General features: G+C 41.0%; 1 protein-coding gene across 2 annotated transcripts in view; it reads right to left on the bottom strand.

Moving 5' to 3' along the window:
• cacng3b (calcium channel, voltage-dependent, gamma subunit 3b) overlaps nucleotides 1-10,987 on the bottom strand; it is a 31,591-nt gene extending 20,604 nt beyond the window's left edge. The window contains exons 1-2 of one of the 2 annotated variants that reach the window (XM_030736730.1): nucleotides 10,459-10,987; nucleotides 9,487-10,264 (exon numbers count right to left, since the gene is read on the bottom strand). In XM_030736730.1, coding sequence (XP_030592590.1) covers nucleotides 9,487-9,703 — 217 coding nt within the window. In that variant the 5' untranslated portion in view covers nucleotides 9,704-10,264; nucleotides 10,459-10,987. Of the gene's footprint in view, nucleotides 1-9,486 lie in introns of both variants that reach the window. The other variant, XM_030736731.1, reaches the window with a different exon arrangement.
• Between the last annotated feature and the right edge of the window lie 8,208 nt (nucleotides 10,988-19,195).

Consider the following 19,195-nt stretch of genomic DNA (forward strand, 5'->3'; position numbering starts at 1 on the left):
CAAAACAATAGCCAACTACTTGCTGAGCAACAGCGAAACTGTGAAAGTGTGAAGCAAAATATAACATTTCAAAGTAAAAGCAGTGCCTTTTGAATCATGTTGGTTGCAGCAGCAATGCACAGGAACTTTGATGATCCAGCGACAGCCAGGAACCTTCAGCAACCACTCGCCAACCAGTCAAGGAAGTCACTAACTGGTCTCTAGGTCTAAATGACTGAGACACAAATGATTAACTAAAAACAGAAACAGGGAGTTCCCAGTTTCTAAATGAGAACAAGACAGAAAAAAAGCTTAAGAATCAACACACCTCCCAAACCCAAACTAAACCGAACAAAAAAACTTAAAGTAATTTAGTAACTGAAATGATTTCACCATGTAGTTAAAACTACATGGTGAAATCATTTCATAATTTTTCAGAATGACAGTGTAGTTAAAACTACATGGGGTAAAACACTTTAATTCATTTGATCCTCTTTGGGTAGCATCTAAGGCCATGCTACTGCTCATTATGTTTAACATCTGAGTTTAGTGAGCTAACATGCAACTTTTGGGCAAAATTTGTGACCTGATTTTGACACTACACCAAAAGTTAGGGGATCATCAAAGTGATTCCAATCCATCCCAAGAGGACCATGGCAATCCAGCTGACAAAGTGAGTAATTTCTCTCCCAAAAATATCAGCTGCATAGCTGAGCATGAAGGAAAGTCAAAGTAAGTTACGCCTAGCAATAGAAAACACGAATGCCTGCTGGATTTGAGAGATCAAATAAAAACTTACTGACCAACATACTGTATCTTCTTACTTAGACAAATCTTTAGCAATGGGAAAACTCTTAAACCTTAGCTTCTCCATGGCTACAAAATCAAAAGTTCCTAAAATGTAAACAGGTCTTTTTTTTTTTTTTAGACATTTGAACAAATAACCATTCCTGTAGGTTGTATGAGGAGGACAGCTTCAGTCCCAGGCGAGCTGCCCCCAACCAGTCGGCATGTACTCCGAAAGCTGCATGTAAGTGGCCTCTGTAAACCCAGCCACATGTGCCCACGAGCACATGGAATCAAAATTTAAATGGTTTTGTCAACTAGATAACGGAGGAGGAGGGAGTGAGCAATGGACAGGAAAGAAAGTTGAAAAGCAGAGCAAATTGGACTGCTTGTTTCCTCGGAGCGCCTCTGACAGCTCAGTCTGGGTGACTGTGCCGCTTTCTTTCTCTCTCTCTCCCTTATTCTCTCTGCGCCTCTACCTCTCTCACTCTCTCTGATTACCTTTTTGCAGGCGAAGGAAAGAGAAGCTGGGAGGGAAGGAGGAGGGGGAGGAGGCTAGTTTCCACGGTGATGGCTGATGAAAGAGAACGAGGCAGGTTCTGCTCGGTTGCACACCTCGTCTTTATCGCTCTGTTTTTCCCTCTTTTCTGTCCTTACTCAAACAGCCATGACCCCCCCCCCTTTTCCCCCTTGTCCAAAACATCTCTCTGTTCCCATTTCAAATCTTCTCATCTCCCATCCTTTACTCTGCCTACTTTTCTCTCACATTCACAAAACATGAATTCGTCCCGTTCCAGTCTTCCCTCTTCCCTCTTATCACTTTCATACGTGCTTGTTTCAGGCTTCCCTCCACACGATGCGGCCAAAGAACATGAGCTCGCATGTTATTGTTATGTCTCATTTCAAATCCAGGACCATCAATGTGCTGCTATAACAGCCTCCGCTCTTCTGGGAAGACTTTTCTCGAGATTTCGGAGTCTGGCTCGAGTTCATTCAGCTGTTGTTGTTCAGCTGCCCTGAAGCAAAGTGTTGCCATGAAGCTGGAGGCTCAGTGTTGTCTAAAACATCTTTATGCGTTTCCACACATTATTAGTGTGGAAACAAAAACATGCTAGACTTGCACCTAAACCAAACCAAAACAAACCAAACAAGAACACCCTCTGTAAATTCTAAGGATTTACATATTGGGACATAATATAAACTGTCCTTACCAGGTCTTAAAATTAGACAATAACTGTGACATATTACACTGTAATTTATTTAACAAAAATTAAGCCAAAATGTAGAGGAAGCAGTGTGTGAAAATTATGTAAACCCCAGGATTTAATAGCATGTAAAACCACATTTACCAGAAATAATCATTTTCTATATGATTTTATCGGTCTTTTGCATGCTTGTGGAAGAATTTTGAATCCTACATGTTGAAGCCCAAAAATGCTCACACTGGTACCACGCTGCTGTTTCTCCCGTTTTAGTGTTTGTTATATTGTCTTGGTCAAGGCTATTAGAAAGATGTAACGTGATACCATATGGTGCTCAGGTGAAATAACCTGCTGTGACTGTAAACATGGTGACTTTGCAAACCAATTTAAAAAGTTCTAATAATAAATGAACTACACCTGAGATACACTCACATATTGAATACTGAAATACTGAATTGAGGTTCCTGGAGATTAAATGTTGACATTACTACTAATCACATTCAGCTTCTGGTCTTTGTGTTTTTGTTTGTTTTTTTTTTAAAGAGAGCCATCTCTCTCACTGGGTGTCAAGTCTCTTTCTCTGAGTGTTTGGCGAGCCCCAACTTGACCTCCAGCTGATGTTTTCCCTGATTAAATAATTCAAATTGTGATGTGTAACTTGTAACTGCACAGTCTCCAAATAAATATAGTTGAATAAGAAGGACAATATTTCATTCAGAAATAAAATAGAAATATACGGTATCATAAAATGGAAGTGCCACGTAAAGATGTTTCTAACTGCATTTTATTAGAGCCCCTTCCCTGTAGCTACTGTCAAACACTTGCTATCTTCCTTCAGTCCTTCTCTCCATCTCTCTTGACATTCTCTGATTCATCATTTTTACTCCCCAGATTCAGTCAAACTTTTCATCTTCTACTAGATCTCCTCCCCTCATCCTTCAGCCCACCTAACCACCCAAACCCCCTCTTTAGAAACGTGGCTAAAAGTCCTGTGGGTCTGTCTGAAACTCTCCTTCTTTTTAAGCCCTGGAGCATTTATTTTACATTCCTGTCCAAGCTTTTCAGCTGAGCAAAAACTCTCCTTTTCTGTTATTATTTTCATCACAGCTGTGGCTAAATATCTGTTTTCAAACAATGTCCATCCTTTTGTCAGCCGTTATTGTCTTTTTAATTTCTCTATTCATTACACCCTGTTCCTCTGCTCACCACGTTTCATCCGAGATGTTGCTTGCATCCTACACAGGGCTACATTCTGCTTTCTTCTGTTTCGTATCTCCAGCTCCATCTTCTGCCTTCCTTTCGTTCTTTTAAATTTTGCGTTTTCACGGTGCGCAGTGGATATATTCATGCTAATGTTTATCTTAGGAGGACGGTTTTGGGAAAGTGCTTGTTTGCTTTTATAACAGAGAATAAACTGAGAATCTCTGTTTGACATGAAACTACAGCCCGTTTAGATGAGCTGGGAACAGCGTAAACGAGAAAGCGTGGCTGTGATTACTATTCACCTCTAAAATGTCAACTATTTACATGTTTCATAGTCTTTTTAATCTAAAGGTTTAAAAACGATAGTTTCCTTCATGTGAGTTTATGGATTAAGCATGGTGGTGTTACAGTGGCAGTGTAAATAAAATTACATATTTTGACCATATACTTTCACAGTATTTGGTTTTCAATGATTTTTAAACAGTTTCTTTTTGATGACTGGACTGTGTCTAAAAGGGGGAACATGGTGGTGTCAGCCCCTGAAATATTGGGCTAGGCTCCCGTCAGTCCAGTAATGAAATACCATTATCCCTATATTTTGAAGGGAAATATTGTACTTTTTACTCCACTACATTTAGTAATTCATAGTCAGCATTAGTTAATTGCTATTTTATAGATTTAGATGAATCATAATAATAAATACACCCATACCAATATGTGGTAATTTAATAATCAGATTTATTGGACATTTTTCTTTTGAGTACATAAAACAAACAGATTTCCGTAATATTTGTTATGTGTAGTTATTTATGAGTCCTTACTAAGATAATATGACAATGCAGGTTAAAAACAATCTTATTTTATTGTCACAAGTCATGGATTACTCATTTACACTCTGCTGGACTCTTGTTTTGTTTGTGGCATTCTAAACCATGTTGCCAACAGGGAAGTTGCAACATCAACACTCATAACATGGCTGAAATGCTTTTCTCCTGTTTCTTCTTTACTTTTTACATTTTTGTTTATTGTTCAATAAATGAAAATTATTTTCTTGATACTCATATATGGGCAAAGAGCTAAAATCAGCCAAAAACGTCAGCCTGCATATGAACTTGAGTGACATCCCGTTCTTAATCCATAGGGTTTAACATGATGTCGGTCCACCCTTTACAGCTATAACAGTTTCAACTCTTCTGGGAAGGTTTTCCACAAAGTTTAGGAGTGCGTTTATGGGACCATTCTTCCAGAAGCCCATATGTGAGGTCAGACACTGATGTTGGATGAGAAGGCCTGGCTCACAGTCTCCACTCTAATTCATCCCAAAGATGTTCTATCAGGTTAAGGTCAGGACTCTGTGCAGGCCAGTCAAGTTCTTCCACACCAAACTCGCTCATCCATGTCTTTATGGACCTGCTTTGTGCACTGGTGTGCAGTCATGTTGGAACAGGAAGGGGCCATCCCCAAACTGTTCCCACAGAGTTGGGAGGATGAAACTATCCAAAATGTCTTGGTATGCTGAAGCATTAAGAGTTCCTTTCACTGGAACTAAGGGGCCAAGCCCAACTCCCAAAAAACAACCCCACACAATAATCCCCCCTCCACCAAACTTTACACTTGGCACAATGCAGTCAGACAGGTACCATTCTCCTGGCAACCATCAAACCCAGACTCATCCATCACACTGTCAAATGGAGAAGTGTGATTCATCACTCCAGAGAACACGTCTCCACTGCTCTAGAGTCCAGTGGCAGCGTGCTTCACACCATTGCACTGGATGCTTTCTTTGCATTGTGCTTGGTGATGTAAGGCTTGGATGCAGCTGCTAGGCCATGGAAATCCATTCCATGAAGCTCTCCACACACTTCTCTTGGACTAAATGTAAAACCATCTGCATTAAGCTGCAGAGCACAAGAGCCTGATGATCTTGGACACCAACTGGCCTCTACTGTAAATGGACACTGTAGTGGTATTAATCTTCCATTCTAACTCTCTATAAGCAAATAATGTAAATCTGCTAAAATGGATGACTTTTCTTTTACAGGACACATACAAACTGATTTTTTTGGTTGAAAATGTAGAATTTTTTTGTGAAAAATAACTGAACAGACAAAATGTAATTGATAAAATATACACCCTTCCTTTTCCTTTCATCTCAATTTCCAGCAATCATGAATGCCCCTTATTAGTCATGTTACCCCTCTCACACATATATATATATATATATATATATATATATATATATATATATATATATATATATATATATATATATATATATATATATATATATATATATATATATATATATATATATATATATATATATATTTTTTTTGCCAGTCTTCCTTCTTTTTCTTTTACTCCTCTCTGTATGACCCCTCTCTCTTTAAATATCTCTCTTACCTCCTCTGTCTTTACCACAGTCCCTCTCAGTCAGGTGATTGCTTCTACCCTAGACACGGTCAAACACCCCACATATTTAATTAATGCTTATCTCCCTATGCTGTGACCTCCTTTTTCACTCTGTCCTTCATTGCTCAACCCCCACCTGCCTCTTTATACCTCCTCTCCTCCTTCCTGCAGCCACCTGAGTGATCACTTTTATCTCTGTCTCGGTTCCTTCACTCTTTTACCGAGTGATCACATAGATCCCCGGTGTGGTCACACACTCCCCAGAGATTCACCTGAAACAGAGAGTGTGCACAGCTCATCCATCACTTTTCACCCGCTGCTCTCCTCCTCCCCTTTCCCCCGCTTCATTCATGCACACTGGTTTCTCTTCATTCATGTTTTGCCTCCGTTCTCTAATGGAGAATACCGCAACACCTCAGTATACCTGTAGAGAAATCCCTAGATTTTGAAAAACATCCCTGTTACTTAGATTCAATCCGTACTGTACATTCTCTTGCACTAAATTAAAAATAGACCATTATAAATGCATCTAGAACTTATTTTATGAACTCTGTTGTTGTTAAATTTTAATGCCTATTATACTCTTTTCCTGTTCTTTTCTTTTGTACTTTCTTTTTAGGTATTTGCTTATCTCCAATTGCAGTTAGCTGATGCCTTGCACTGAGGCCACATTCCTGAAACACTGTCCTGAATCTTAATTTATAATTTAGGCATGAAGTGCTGGCATATTTTTAAACAAATACAGTGCATCTGAAGTCAACTATGTTGTATGAGAATTCTTGCGATATGCAAAAAAAGGGGTAGTCTTTAACTTTTTGCCAAGCAGCTTAAGCTAAGGTTTAATTATCCACATGCTGACCTCATTATTTGAACCACTGGACAGGATTAATATGAGCATCCATCACTGTAATAATATATGTGACACAAAGTAAGGAAAAACATAACAAGTTCGCTTTAAGAATGGCCAAGGTGTGCAGTTGCATTTACACTTGGCTTAGTTGGCTTATTTAAAAATAAGTCAAAACATTCAAATAACACAACTTTCTTGCCACTAATTACAGCTGATTATTGGCTCATTGCTGAATAATGTCTGGAGAAAACTTTTGTTTGAAGTAAGAGCCCTCTTTTTTTTTCTCTGTGCCCGTTGTGGATTGTAAAAATAAAACTGTAAAAGCTGCTACATGCTTCATGCTGCACATAATGCATGCATAACTGCTCTATGTATTTGCCTGTACTGTAATAACACTGCATATATGAGGTTTTGCTACTTTCCTCTCTCTGTCACACATACGCTCTCTGATGTTGGACACAGTGCAGGCCACAGGTACACACATCTGCTTCCTGTCAGCTTATGTGGCAGTTATGAATTATAAAAGCACGACTAGCAGTGTGCTAAGTGGGTATAAGATGGGCAGAATGACAAAAGAGATAAGAAGAGCTTATTCACTTCAGTTGTGCAATTGTTGAAGGTGTGCATAAATGACTATATGTGCAAATGATGTTTATGTGTCTGAGCCTGTATGTGTGTGCGTGTCTGTTTGTGTGTGTTAATGCACTGACATTGTGCTGACATTGTGTTAACTTGGCATCCTGCTCTCACAGCTGTGCTTCTTTGGAGGCTTGGGAATATCCAATAATTTGTCTGTTTATTCATTCAATGACATGTGCATGTCACTGTGTACATAAATGCACAGCCACATACCTGCACCATCTGGCCCTTTAATAGCCTTCTATCCCCCCCACCCCCCAGAGTGTGACAGTTATGTCGAAGGGATGCATGCATGCTCATACAGGCAGCAACATATATTTTTTATGCAAACTGAAGAATGAAGTTTACTTGCCCAAATGCATAAAACTGTTAGAAGATAAAAAATAAAATACTTTACAGTGAGCTACGTTATGTGTGAAGTCATAGTGAAGAAAACTCTATATTTACTGTGAAGTTCAACTCAGGTCATGAGTAACTAATCCTCAAGCTTACAGAAATGATTAAATGTGGTACTGCTAACAAGCAGTCGGAAACGTTTACAGTATCAAATAGCAGCTAAACTGAATTATTTATAAAGCAACTTTGGAAAAAACAACTTGAATTGTAAAACGCCATATTAAAAAGGGTGTTATCCCTATCATTTGAACAAGACGGCAAGAGGAAACATACAAAGGTTTTTCATTGGGCAAAAAGGGCCTGTATCCAGAAAGATCTGGAACGCTCTGGAATGCTCCGTGGCAAATCCGACTTTATGGATCTGCCACGTATCCGTAATGTTTCCGGAGAGAATACAGGAAGATCTGATCTGTCACAGTTATATTATCTGCATATTATCTGGATATGTAACGGATGTTCATTCAGAGTTTGGATTTTTCAGGGTCCAGTCTTGTAAGTTCACCTCCAGGGGACCAGGAGCAGCTCGTCTATTAATTGGAGGGTTGGTGGTTCAATCCCTGGCTATTCCAACATGTACGTTGAAGAATCCTTGGGCAAACCAGGAGCTCCCCTGATGCATCCATCAGAGTCTGAATATGTGAATGTTAGGCTGAAAGGACTCAGGCATTGAAAAAATTGCTTGTATGAATGTGTGCATGAATGGGTGAATGAGGCTTGTAGTAAGAAAGTGCTTTGACTTCTCAAATTGAGTAGAAAAGCACTACATTTGTATCAATCAATATAGCCACAAGGCTTTAAAGAGACACTGTGATCAAGGCACACTCTTTTGTGTTGTGCTAAATATGATGGATGTGCAATCAAATGCCTTGAGTTTCTGGAAAAAGTCAAATTTAACAAGAAAATCACTCAATTTTAGGGGGTTAGACTTAATTGTCTCAAATAAATTTAAAAAAAAAATTGTGAAAATAAGGACTTGAAAAAGTAAGAAGCACCAAGTCAAATTTATCAATAGAATAAATGGCAAACCAAACAAGTTATGAAACTCAGCAAACCAGCTCAGCAAATAAGCAAGCAAACACACAACTGTTTGCTTAGCTTAAAGTTTCTGTATCCTGTATTGTGTACCTTACACACGAAAACAATCAGTTTCAATCAGTGATATCTACATGTTCAGTATAAACTTGTGTGTTACGTTACATTGGTCGACTGTGTTGTCACTAAGTTTAAGTCTAAAATGCCACTAATGCAAAAGGAAAATCCAATAACCACACTATGTCATGAAGGTCAGTTTTGCAGCCCATGAAACACACTCTAGACACAATTCATAAAGTTGGACTCAATGGAAAGACCAACCTCTCTTCAAAAAAATACAAAACAAAAACAAGCATAATGCATTGCCCGCTGTGCAACTTTGTGGCAAGAATTCAGTGAATTACTAGTGTGTTAGTTTGCATAATCAACCGGTGGTTGCCAAATTCACACCCAATCCCAGTGCCACTCAGGCCAAAACAAGTATTTTCTACTCCCAGCAACAAGAGGGCAATATGGCTTCAAAAGAATAACTTCCCATAATTCCTATGGTGATGCCAGCGTACAGATCCAGGTTCTTGGTAGTGGTGCAGCTGACTGGCTAATAACACTACCAGCGCTTTCTGTTTGCGCCTGTTAGTGCTTTATTTCTACCTTCAGCTATGCAGCGTGATGACAGCCGCATCTATTCAGTTGTAATCTATTCTGTGGTGGAGGGTGAACTCAAGAAGAGCAGCTTAAGAAGTGAGTTACAGGGATTATAGGCTGCTGTCACACTCTCATAGGCAAACACACAGACCAGGCGCACCAACGCTCCTCTGGTATTAAAAGGCAGACAGTAGGGGAGACAGGGCGTGTGTGTGTGTGTGTGTGGAAACAGCTATACGCACGGACAGACAATCATATCCACGCAGCAGCGCGCGCACTCACACGCACACACGGGGCAGAAACAGAGAGACAGACAGGCAACCAGTCAGACTGATCACGTACCTTCCAGACAGCAGGTTCGCCAGAGGCCGGAGTGCGTCATCACCTCCTCGTTCTTGCGGCTCGTGTCGTTGTCGCCGCTGCTCTTCACGCGGCAGACCCCGCGCGAGTACAGCCAGTAGTCGGTACCGACGGCGATGGTCATAAGGCTGAAGGCGGCGAACGCGCCCACCGTCGTCACGAGCATCTGGACGCCGCGGTCACACATCAGCATCTTCATATAGGCGGCTCCTGTTTGTCTTAATCTTTTTTCCCCCTTAGCTGTTTTAGATTCACCCTTTTATTTCCTTTATATCCCGCGAGACTTGGAGAATCAGGGTGAGGGACTCGGGAGACAAGCGCGCAAATAAACAGTAACAATAATAATAACAAAGAGAATGTGGGTAAAGGTGGCGAGTGTGTGTGGAGGCTATGGAGAGAAAAATTAAGCTGGACTTGGCCGCCTTGTTCGCTGAGTTGACTTGAGGCTCGTGGCAAAGGGCGGGAAGGTGGGAGAGTGGCACGTCACTTTCTCGCGCATCAAAAACCGGGTTTCACCATCACAATCCACATACAAAGGCGCGCGCACGCACCGTAGGATTAACGGCCACCGGTTGTCCCCAACTGCTGCCACTGCCCGCTCTCACTCAGAGTGGAAGTTAACGGCGATAACGCATTCTGCCTCTGCTCCCCTCCTACTGTGCTATTTGTCCAGGGGGTTAAGGAGAGCTTTTTGTCTACTTCTCAGCTCCGTTGCCTCTCCTTTGGCTTCCAGTCCCTTCCTTTTTAACTTCTGCAGCAGCTTTTTCGAAAAAAAAAGGAAAAAAAAAAAAGGTCTTAGTTATTAATCTGTGAAGCATTAACAGCCAGGGTCTGTGTCGGGGGACTCCATCTTTAAAACAGAAAAACGGGGGATCATTTTGTCTGTACTGATGTCATCCCGCAGCTCGATTCTGTATAAAACATCGCTGTTCAGGCGGCTTGCCCTTCACTCACCGCTTCTTGACCGGTGAAGGTTCTCCTCTTTCCACAGTCTCTCTTACAGCACGACCGTGGATTAACTGCCTGTTTTCTATTCAGTTTCCTGTCGAATGAATGGATGAATGAATATGTGGATGGTGAATAAAGCCCATGTGTTATCTATGAAGCGAAGACTGACCGAGATCCGTCGTGTGTTTTCCGCTCCAGCTGTTGACTCAGTGGCATGTTTTATTCCCCCTCGATGAACCAGAAACCAGTCCAAATCTTATCCTATGTTACCTGCAGTGAAAGGGTCTATTTAAGTTAAACTGGATTTAAAAAATGTACAAAAACCACACCAAGAAGGGATTAATCAAATTTCTCCTCCATAGTTGTAGATTCTCTCTCTCTCTCGGAAGAACCGCAACCGGGACAAACCGGCCGATGACAGTTACACCCGCCTGTGTTTGCTTCCAAGAAACGTGCCTGCTGGTAGGCTACAAATGAAAAAGAAGAAGAAGAAGACAGCCGTCGCCTCCACTACTTCGTCCTCCTCTTCTTCTCCTTCCTCCTCCTCCTCCTCCTCTCTGTCCAACCAACACAAACTAAAATTAACCGCGGGTCTCCTCAAACTCCGCCTGAGGCAACGGCGCTCGGCTGGGATTGGGCTCTTTGGTGAAAGCGCCTTTCAGGAGCTAATCATGTGTCTTCACCGTTGTATGTCCCGCCCACCGCCGCAACGCCGTCTCTATAAAGTCAAGCCAGTTTCACTTGTGCAGCTTTAAATCGCATACTGGTTCAAAAGTGTGAACAGGCCAACAGAAACCGGCTGGATACACCCTTCAGTAGAGAGTTAAGAGAAAGTTTGGCTTCCAGTAAAGCCATGCCTCTACATACAGTGATAATCAGACCAACGCATTTATGCCTCTTCTGTCAAGAAAATGAGCGCAAACATATCAAAGCACACCGGGCTATTTTTTTTATTTATTTATTTTGCACTGACCAAGTTTCACAGTTGAAGTGGACATAATATGAGATAATAAGCGGCTAGTATCGCTGTGCGTAGATATTGGACGGCATCTACACACAAAAAAGTTGTAATAACACGAATTGTATTTACTGAAATACAGATCTGGTTTTAGTTTTGTGGCTTGCCGTTACTGCGCCTGACTGTCTGCCGTGTCTGGAGAGCTGTCCCTGGTGCTGAGTGCGGCGCTGTCCTTGGTGCTCATTTGAAACGCAGCGTCATTCCCACCCTCTGTTTTTCTGTTTTCCTCTCTCCTCCGCCTGCCGCGGCGCCAGCAGCTCCTGCGCCGCACTGATTAGTTAGAAAAGAGAGAGAGAAAGAAAGAGAGAGAGAGACTGGCAAGCGATGCATGGAGAATCGCGCCCGGGAGAGAAGCAGAGACGCCACTTAAAGAGCCGCGGACCGTTTTTAATGACTCCACTTCAGCGAGGATTCCACACAAGGCGGCCTACTCTTCATACTGCACTTAACACGTTAGAGTGCGTGTGTTCGCGCAACTGTGATGCAAATCCTGTAGGCCCACGCCGGTGTATATCTGGGTCACGTGACTCATATGTGCAACGCGTGTACATATGAAAATCAAGGATCTGGATACATGGCTGTTTTAAAGCTCACTGTTTTATGTTTAAACAGCAAGAAATGGAAGAGTGGCTTCTTTACTAGAGTCCCATCCATCCATCCATCCATCCATCCATCCATCCATCCATCCATCCACTAAGTGTTTAAGTGCTATAACTAAATGACTGATTTTCTGACTCTATTAAAGGCAGGAAGAAACGGAGGAATTAAAACAATCAAAAACAGAGAGAAAGAAAAGTGGCCACAGAGCAAGAGAGAGGGGAGAAAGATTACTGATAAATAAATGCATGAACAGATCAACAGCGAGAGCGCTGACAGGTCCTATCATTCTTCTCACTTGCTCTTCCCCTGTGTATGTGTGTGTGTGCTTGCATGCGTGTGTCCAAGGCCTTTGCTTGGCTGCGTTATCTCACAAGAAGACTCATTAACATAGAAATGACTTTAGGAAGAGAAGTACAGCATTTCACCTCTGGTAAGAGATGGAAAGGAGGGAAGCCAGAGAGAGGAGGGAGGAAAAGGAGAGCGAAGAAGATGCTGAAGAGAGTTGGATGGTGGTTGACAAGAAAAGTGGAGAGATAAGGAAGAAAAAGGATGAAGAGGCACTGATGGAGTCAACAAGTGAGAAAAGGACAGCTGGAAGTAGACTGAAAGAGGTGAAGAAAAAGGATGTAGACAATTTAATAGTTGAATGGTTACCCCCCCAAAACAAACAAACAAAAAAACAAGGTAGTTACAAGTTTACAAAGCACAAGTGGCATTTTTTTCAGTAAATGAAATGCTATTTTTTTGTAGTGCATACAAGTTATAGAGTTAAGATTCTAAAAGTCTGGCTAGTGGCAGACCATGGTAACAGTTTGTGCAGCCTGCAAGGGTGTCTAAGAAAGACCAAGGGTGTCAAAGAAAGACCAGTTTCATATCTTCTTTTCTGCCCATCTAATTAAAGCTTCCGAATATTAACAAAAACACTACTTTACTAATGGTTAAAAACTATGAACTAAAAATAAAATAAGATTCTCTGAGCAGATTATAAACACTACTAAAATACTGTATGCTTAATATTTGCATTTTTCTTTTCCACTCCAAAGTCATACACAAGCCTCCTAAATTGGCACTTAGTTATCAAAACTTTGAAAACCTCTGCTGTCTCGAAACTGACTTTTCGGTATCCATCTATTCAGTTTATTCTAACGCTGGACAGGTCGCCAGTCCATTACAGAGCTCACACAGAGAGACAGACGACCATTTAAGCTCATATTCACACTTATTACCGATTTTGGGTGACCCATTAACCTAACATGCATGCAAGCTAGAGTACCTGGAGCCCATGCAGATGCAGGGAGAACATGCAAACTCCACACAGAAAGGCACCAGCTGGCCTTGGGATTCAAACCCAGGACCTTTTTGTGACAAGGATAACCACTTCGCCCTGTTACCAATGTAGCATTGGTAACATTAAAAAAAATCTAGGCTTCCTGTCCTCACCTATGGCCATTAGCTTTGGATAGGAAGAGGAGTAGTAAAGACTAATGGGCATGATTTGTGGGACAGAATTGTGAAAGTAAGCACAACATCACAATCACAAACTGTATATAAAGTTTGGATGTGGCTTTCAGGTATATAAAGTGAAACAGTGTGGGAGTGCCTTAAACATTCAGTCTTCTGTATGATCAGCAGGGGTGACTCCTCTATCTGCACAAAGAAGTCAGACTGTTTAAAAATCTATGTGAAAACAACCCTATTAAAACATTATATTAGTGAGTTCAAAGTCTTAATTACTAGTTTTTTTTAATGCAGCATGTTTTTTTTGTACATCACAGTCCTACTTAAAGCAAAAAAGACTAATGCACGGCATGCTTAACTTGTGATCAACAAGCCACTACCTTTTGAGTGTGCAGTATTGTTGGATTGGCAGCCGACAAGCCAGTAGATGACATCAAGGAGGTTAGGGCTAGGATAAGGTGGAGATTTAAGGTGATCTAGCTATTAACAAAAGCATGCTATTAGTCAGTGGACAATACAAACTATATTAAGGTGACACAGAGCGGTAAAGGGCAGGACAGACAAAAGCTTATCTGTTACTGTTAAGAAGTAAACACCTCAGTTCTAACACATTGCTCACAGGTGGGAGATGTGTTAAAATTTGAACAGCAGTAAATGTTACCTTTCTTTTAGGATGTGGGCACCCCACCCACCACCCCCCTTTTACCAATGAGTAGTGCAGATTGTTATATGATCAGTTTCACCTTCTGTCTTTTCCCTTTTAGATACAACATGAATTGCAGACTGCTAACATTAAGTTTTCATAAAGACATTATTAACCGTATTAACTTCTAACCAAAGTGTGATTACAGTGCTGGTGTTGCTAGGTAGCAGAGAGAGACAGGACTCAAGGGGCCCTTGTGGAGAAAGGCATCGGGGACATAAAGTTAGCAATCACCAAAATGTCCTATGTTTGCCCTTTCTCTGTCATTGAGAGAGCTGTTTCCACTCTCCTCTCCTTTCCTCTCTTCTCCTCAGTTACTGGCAATACAACAGAAGGATGAGGATAGAGAGATGGGCTGGTTCTTGAAGCAAGGAGGAGGAGGAGGAAGACTGCAGGGTTTCTGCTCGGTGAGCTGGAACCTTCTCACGCCTCTGGCCAGTGTTCAGAGACTGGGTGGTGGAGGAGGAGGAAGAAGTCAGAGGAAACTGAAAACCACAGAGAAATTAGACAGCAAAGATAAGCTGTATGGAGGACGAGAAATGCGCTGTAAGGAGAGTGAGCTGGTGATGGTGATGTGGCATGTTTGTGGCGTGATGCTAGCATGTCAAAACTATGATCTATGACTCAAAATTTTGCAGGCAGCTTTCAAGGAAATGATGTATAAAAGTGTGCGTTGGTGGGAAACCTGAATTTTTCACACGTGTCTTTTGCCTCATTTGGCAGCACAATGGTTTATGGCCAGAGTTCAAGTTCTATAGGTGGTGCACAAATGTGAAGTAATCATTCATTCCTGGGGGACTGTAATGTACATGTCAAAACTTTGTCGGGGAGTTATGAGATAACTTGTCACGTGAAGGTATTTCTAATGTGTTCTAGTGTTTACTTTGTGTAACTCATTGTGTGGGGACATGAATCTTAGTTTGAAGACTTTATGCTACAGTCACACTTGGGAAAACAGCTGTTGGAGACCACGGCGTGATTGTATGTAATGAACCTGCAATCTGGTCGCTTTTAAATAGTTGCTTTGAAGACAGAGAGCAGATCTGCGACCACTTGCTGTCAGCAGCAGTCTTCAAAGCAACGTTGGTGTGTCAAGATGGTGATAAAACAGCAATAAAATGGAGTCAGTTTTGGTCAAGTTGGCAATTACATGCAATCTGTTTGTGATAATAATATTAACGGTAATAGAGCAGCAAAAATTGCAAATCTGTTACTATCTGCTATAAATCCATTGCCACCTACATGCTTGAATATTTATTCTGGTGGATTTAGGATGTTGATGCCAGGTGCCTTGAAGCTCTGGAGGTGTCAGCATAACATTATATCTCTCCAGAGTCCCTCATGCAGGGTGCAAATTGTGAGAAAAAAAAAAAAAAACAGAGGGAGGGATAAAAATAATTTAGAAGAGGCAGGAATATGAAGACCAGAGGTGGGAGAGAGGGAGAGCCCCCCTAATTTTAGGCCACAAGTTATCCATTTGTTTGAGACCGGCCACAGGCTGACTTCAGCTGATTGTTATGTGTTGGCAGTTTGTCTGGATTTCTAAATTATTTGCACTTATTTTCAAACCTTTGCCAATCTATCTGAGAGTGACTGCCATCAGTCAAAGTCAGACGGCAAATTATGGGAGACAGGTTGCCTCCCATTAGGTGACCATGCAGAGGTTCGGGGCGTGGCATGCTCAATCTCCAGGTGAGCAGCGGGTCACTGTAACTACTTGCAGTCAGTCTCCCACAGCAAAAAATAAAAAGAAACCACCAATTTTTCTTAGTTTTAAGGCGGTCGCTGCACTATTTTTACTGTAGTGTGACTGAGGCTTTAAACAGGAAATTAATGCAGGTCAGTGAATGTATTCTAAAGAGATAGGAACACGACTTTGTGTGCCTGATTAGGTAAGAAAAAAAAAGACTGTGAGTTGATTGATTAAGAATGGGGTGTAGTGCAGTGTGGAGTGAAAGAGAAACAGAGAAAGAGACATTTTAGCTGTGAAGGCACATGTCTGATGGTGTGAAGGTGTGCCTAATATGGTTGCCTAATGAAAATGTCTGTAGGGCTGTATGAGAGAGAGCGAGATGGTAAAAGAGAGGGCAAGAAAGGAGATAGCGTGAAATAAATCCAATAAGCTCCTCTGTCATGCTACCCTCTTCAGCGTTTTAAAGATCCACTGAATGAAAAAATAAGAGAATCTTTTGCTTTTGTCAATTTTCCTTTTTCATCTTTCTTCGGTTTGCCGCAGAGCTGCGGTTATTCACTTGAACCTCCATCATCATTTGTTTTCTTTTCAATCAGCAATAGCAGCTAGGGTCTTTGCTCGCTATTTAAGCACTAAAACAACATTCAGTGGTTAGCATGCTCTGAAAAGCATATATAAAAATCAGTGTTTTCCCAACCATTGCCTTGGGGGTGGCTCCAGTCAACATCCTACTCCCCCACATTGCAAGCCTAAGGGAGACAAACAAACATTTATGAGCCCTTGTTTCATTTCAGTGCCGTGTGGAAGTCTCTCATAGTTTATGCTGTCACTGTGTGTGCTTATGTAAGCCTGTATGCATACAGTATGTGATCAAATGATTTTGGAAAACATGTCTTCAGGGAAGGTTCATGTTTGGTTGGACATCATTTATTTTTACAGTTCTCTTCGTGTTCTCATATAGAACAAATGCTTGTTTGAGTTTCAATTTATTCACAAAACAATTAAAATGCAGTTGCAATCATGGTTACGCAGACATCAAATAACTAATAAGCTGGATCCTATCCCAGCTGTCATACGGCAAGAGGTGGGGTACACCCTGGACAGGTGGCCAGTCTGTTGCAGGGTTAATGCATAGAGACAACCACTCACACCTAAAGACAATTTAGAATTTACCACCTAAGCCCATGTATGTCTTTGGACTGTGGGAAAAGCCAAAGCACCCAGAGAGGACCCACACAGACATGAGGAGAACATGGAGAATAGCAGTACAAATTAAGAGTATGTATTTCAAATAGAAAACCCTCTGGGGTTTTAGTAGTGAACATATGGCAGTAGCAGCTTTTGTCTTTAGCTCTTTTTAAAGCTCCTTTTAAAGACAGAGCAAAATGTTGTCATGTTTGCTTTCAAGCTCATTCCAAAGAAGTATATTGGTCAGACTGCTGTGTTTTCATTTTAAGTCCATGTTCTGTTTCTTCTTCTTCTTCTGTTGACGACAGACGACAGTCAGCAGAGCTGATCAGATACCGAGCCGTCTGTCGTTCAACTTTTTGCTAAATTCGCTACTCTTCGGTCATTTATTTGAAATCTTATGAAACTTGGCACAAATACTCTTTAGGTAATGCTAAACAACACAGGTGATGCACATGGGATTCACATTCAGAGGTGTGTGTATTCATTCTTCTTCAATGCCATTAAAAAGTATGCATAACAATAAAGACACATTTTGCATTTGCTGTTGAACTTTCATTATGTACAATTATTAGGAGGTACCTCATTAATTTCTGTGCATGTTGCAGATTTACTACGTGTAATAAAAAGGGTATCTAAAATCTCATGACATTTTACACCTGCTTAAGATGTTTTCAGTCCAGTTAATAGCCTTTATCAGTTCTTATCACACTCATAGATATGCCAGGAGTACTTCTCCACTCCCTAGTTGGCTCAGTAGGTCTCATCTCATCTTAATCTTGTGCCGAAGTAGCTTTTGTGTGTAAATCTAACCAAAAGTGAAATATCGCTATATTATGTTTCTAATTTTAGTGGGCAGGGGCAGACAGGTTGGAGGACTTGTTGCCAAACTAAACTGAAATAAGTGGCAGCTTTTCACCCCAAAATCAGTTTTTAGTTATTATTTATATTTACTGTCTGCCAGTGTTGCTACCTAACTGACCTAACAGAAAATACTTATGGGTAAATTTATATACTTTTTAGAGTGAAAAGAAAAAGTAAAATACAGTCCTGTGAAAAGGAACATTTTCATAAGACTCTATGCGGGAATTTGTTTACGCACAACTTTCTTAAGGTCCCATCACAGCTTTTCAATCAGAGTGAGTGCTGGACTTTGTCCTTGTCATTGAAACACCTTGGTTCTTTTCTTTTTTAGGTATTCTGTTGTAGATTTGCTGCTGTGCTTGGGATCATTGTCCTGTTACATGGCCCAGTTTAGGCCAAGCTTTAGCTGCCAGTCAGACGGCCTCACATTTGACTCTAGAATACATTGGTTGACTCAATGACTGCAAGGTGCCCAGGCCCTGTGGCTGCTAAACAAGCCCAAATCATCATCCCTCCACCACCGTGCTGACAATGCTGTTTTTTTTTTCTTCCAAATATAGTCCTGTGCATTATGGGTAAACATCTCAACTCTGGTCTTATCAGTCCATTGTTCCAGAAGTCTTGTGGTTTGTTCAGATGCAACTTGGCAAACCTAAGCCATGCTTTAATATTTAACATCCTAACTGAGGCCTATAGAGTCTGAGCTGTAGCTCTTGTTTATTTTATTTTTTATTTTTTGCAGTTTCTCTGAGTGTTGCACTGTCTGACCTTGGAGTGAATTTGCTGGAATGTCCACTCCTGGGAAGATTGTGGCATTGTCCTGAATGTGCAAGACCAGCACACTGCCAAAACCTCTGATTTTATAGAGGTGCTCACACTTGCCGGTGATCAGGTAATCAAGTGAATTTGATTAGCAGCTACTTACCCTCTTGAATTTATGGAAGCAGTAAGGATGTACTTAGTTTTTCACAAGACTGTATAATGTAGATCACATGGTTAATAAAATTGCCTGACAAGCTTTGAAATTCACAGTTAACACAATGGTCTATACCTCTGGTTATAAGATGTAAATAATGGTCTCATTTGACCAAATTGTGTTAGATTAGGAAAATCTCTTACATAATATATATAACAACAAAACAAATACATACAATTAAAAAAAATACTGATGTCAAAGTTTAACCTGTCATATGGCCTATATGCTACAGCTATACTACAA

Source organism: Archocentrus centrarchus, chromosome 8 (genome assembly GCF_007364275.1).
Source record: "Archocentrus centrarchus isolate MPI-CPG fArcCen1 chromosome 8, fArcCen1, whole genome shotgun sequence".
Classification (NCBI taxonomy): Eukaryota; Metazoa; Chordata; class Actinopteri; order Cichliformes; family Cichlidae; genus Archocentrus; species Archocentrus centrarchus.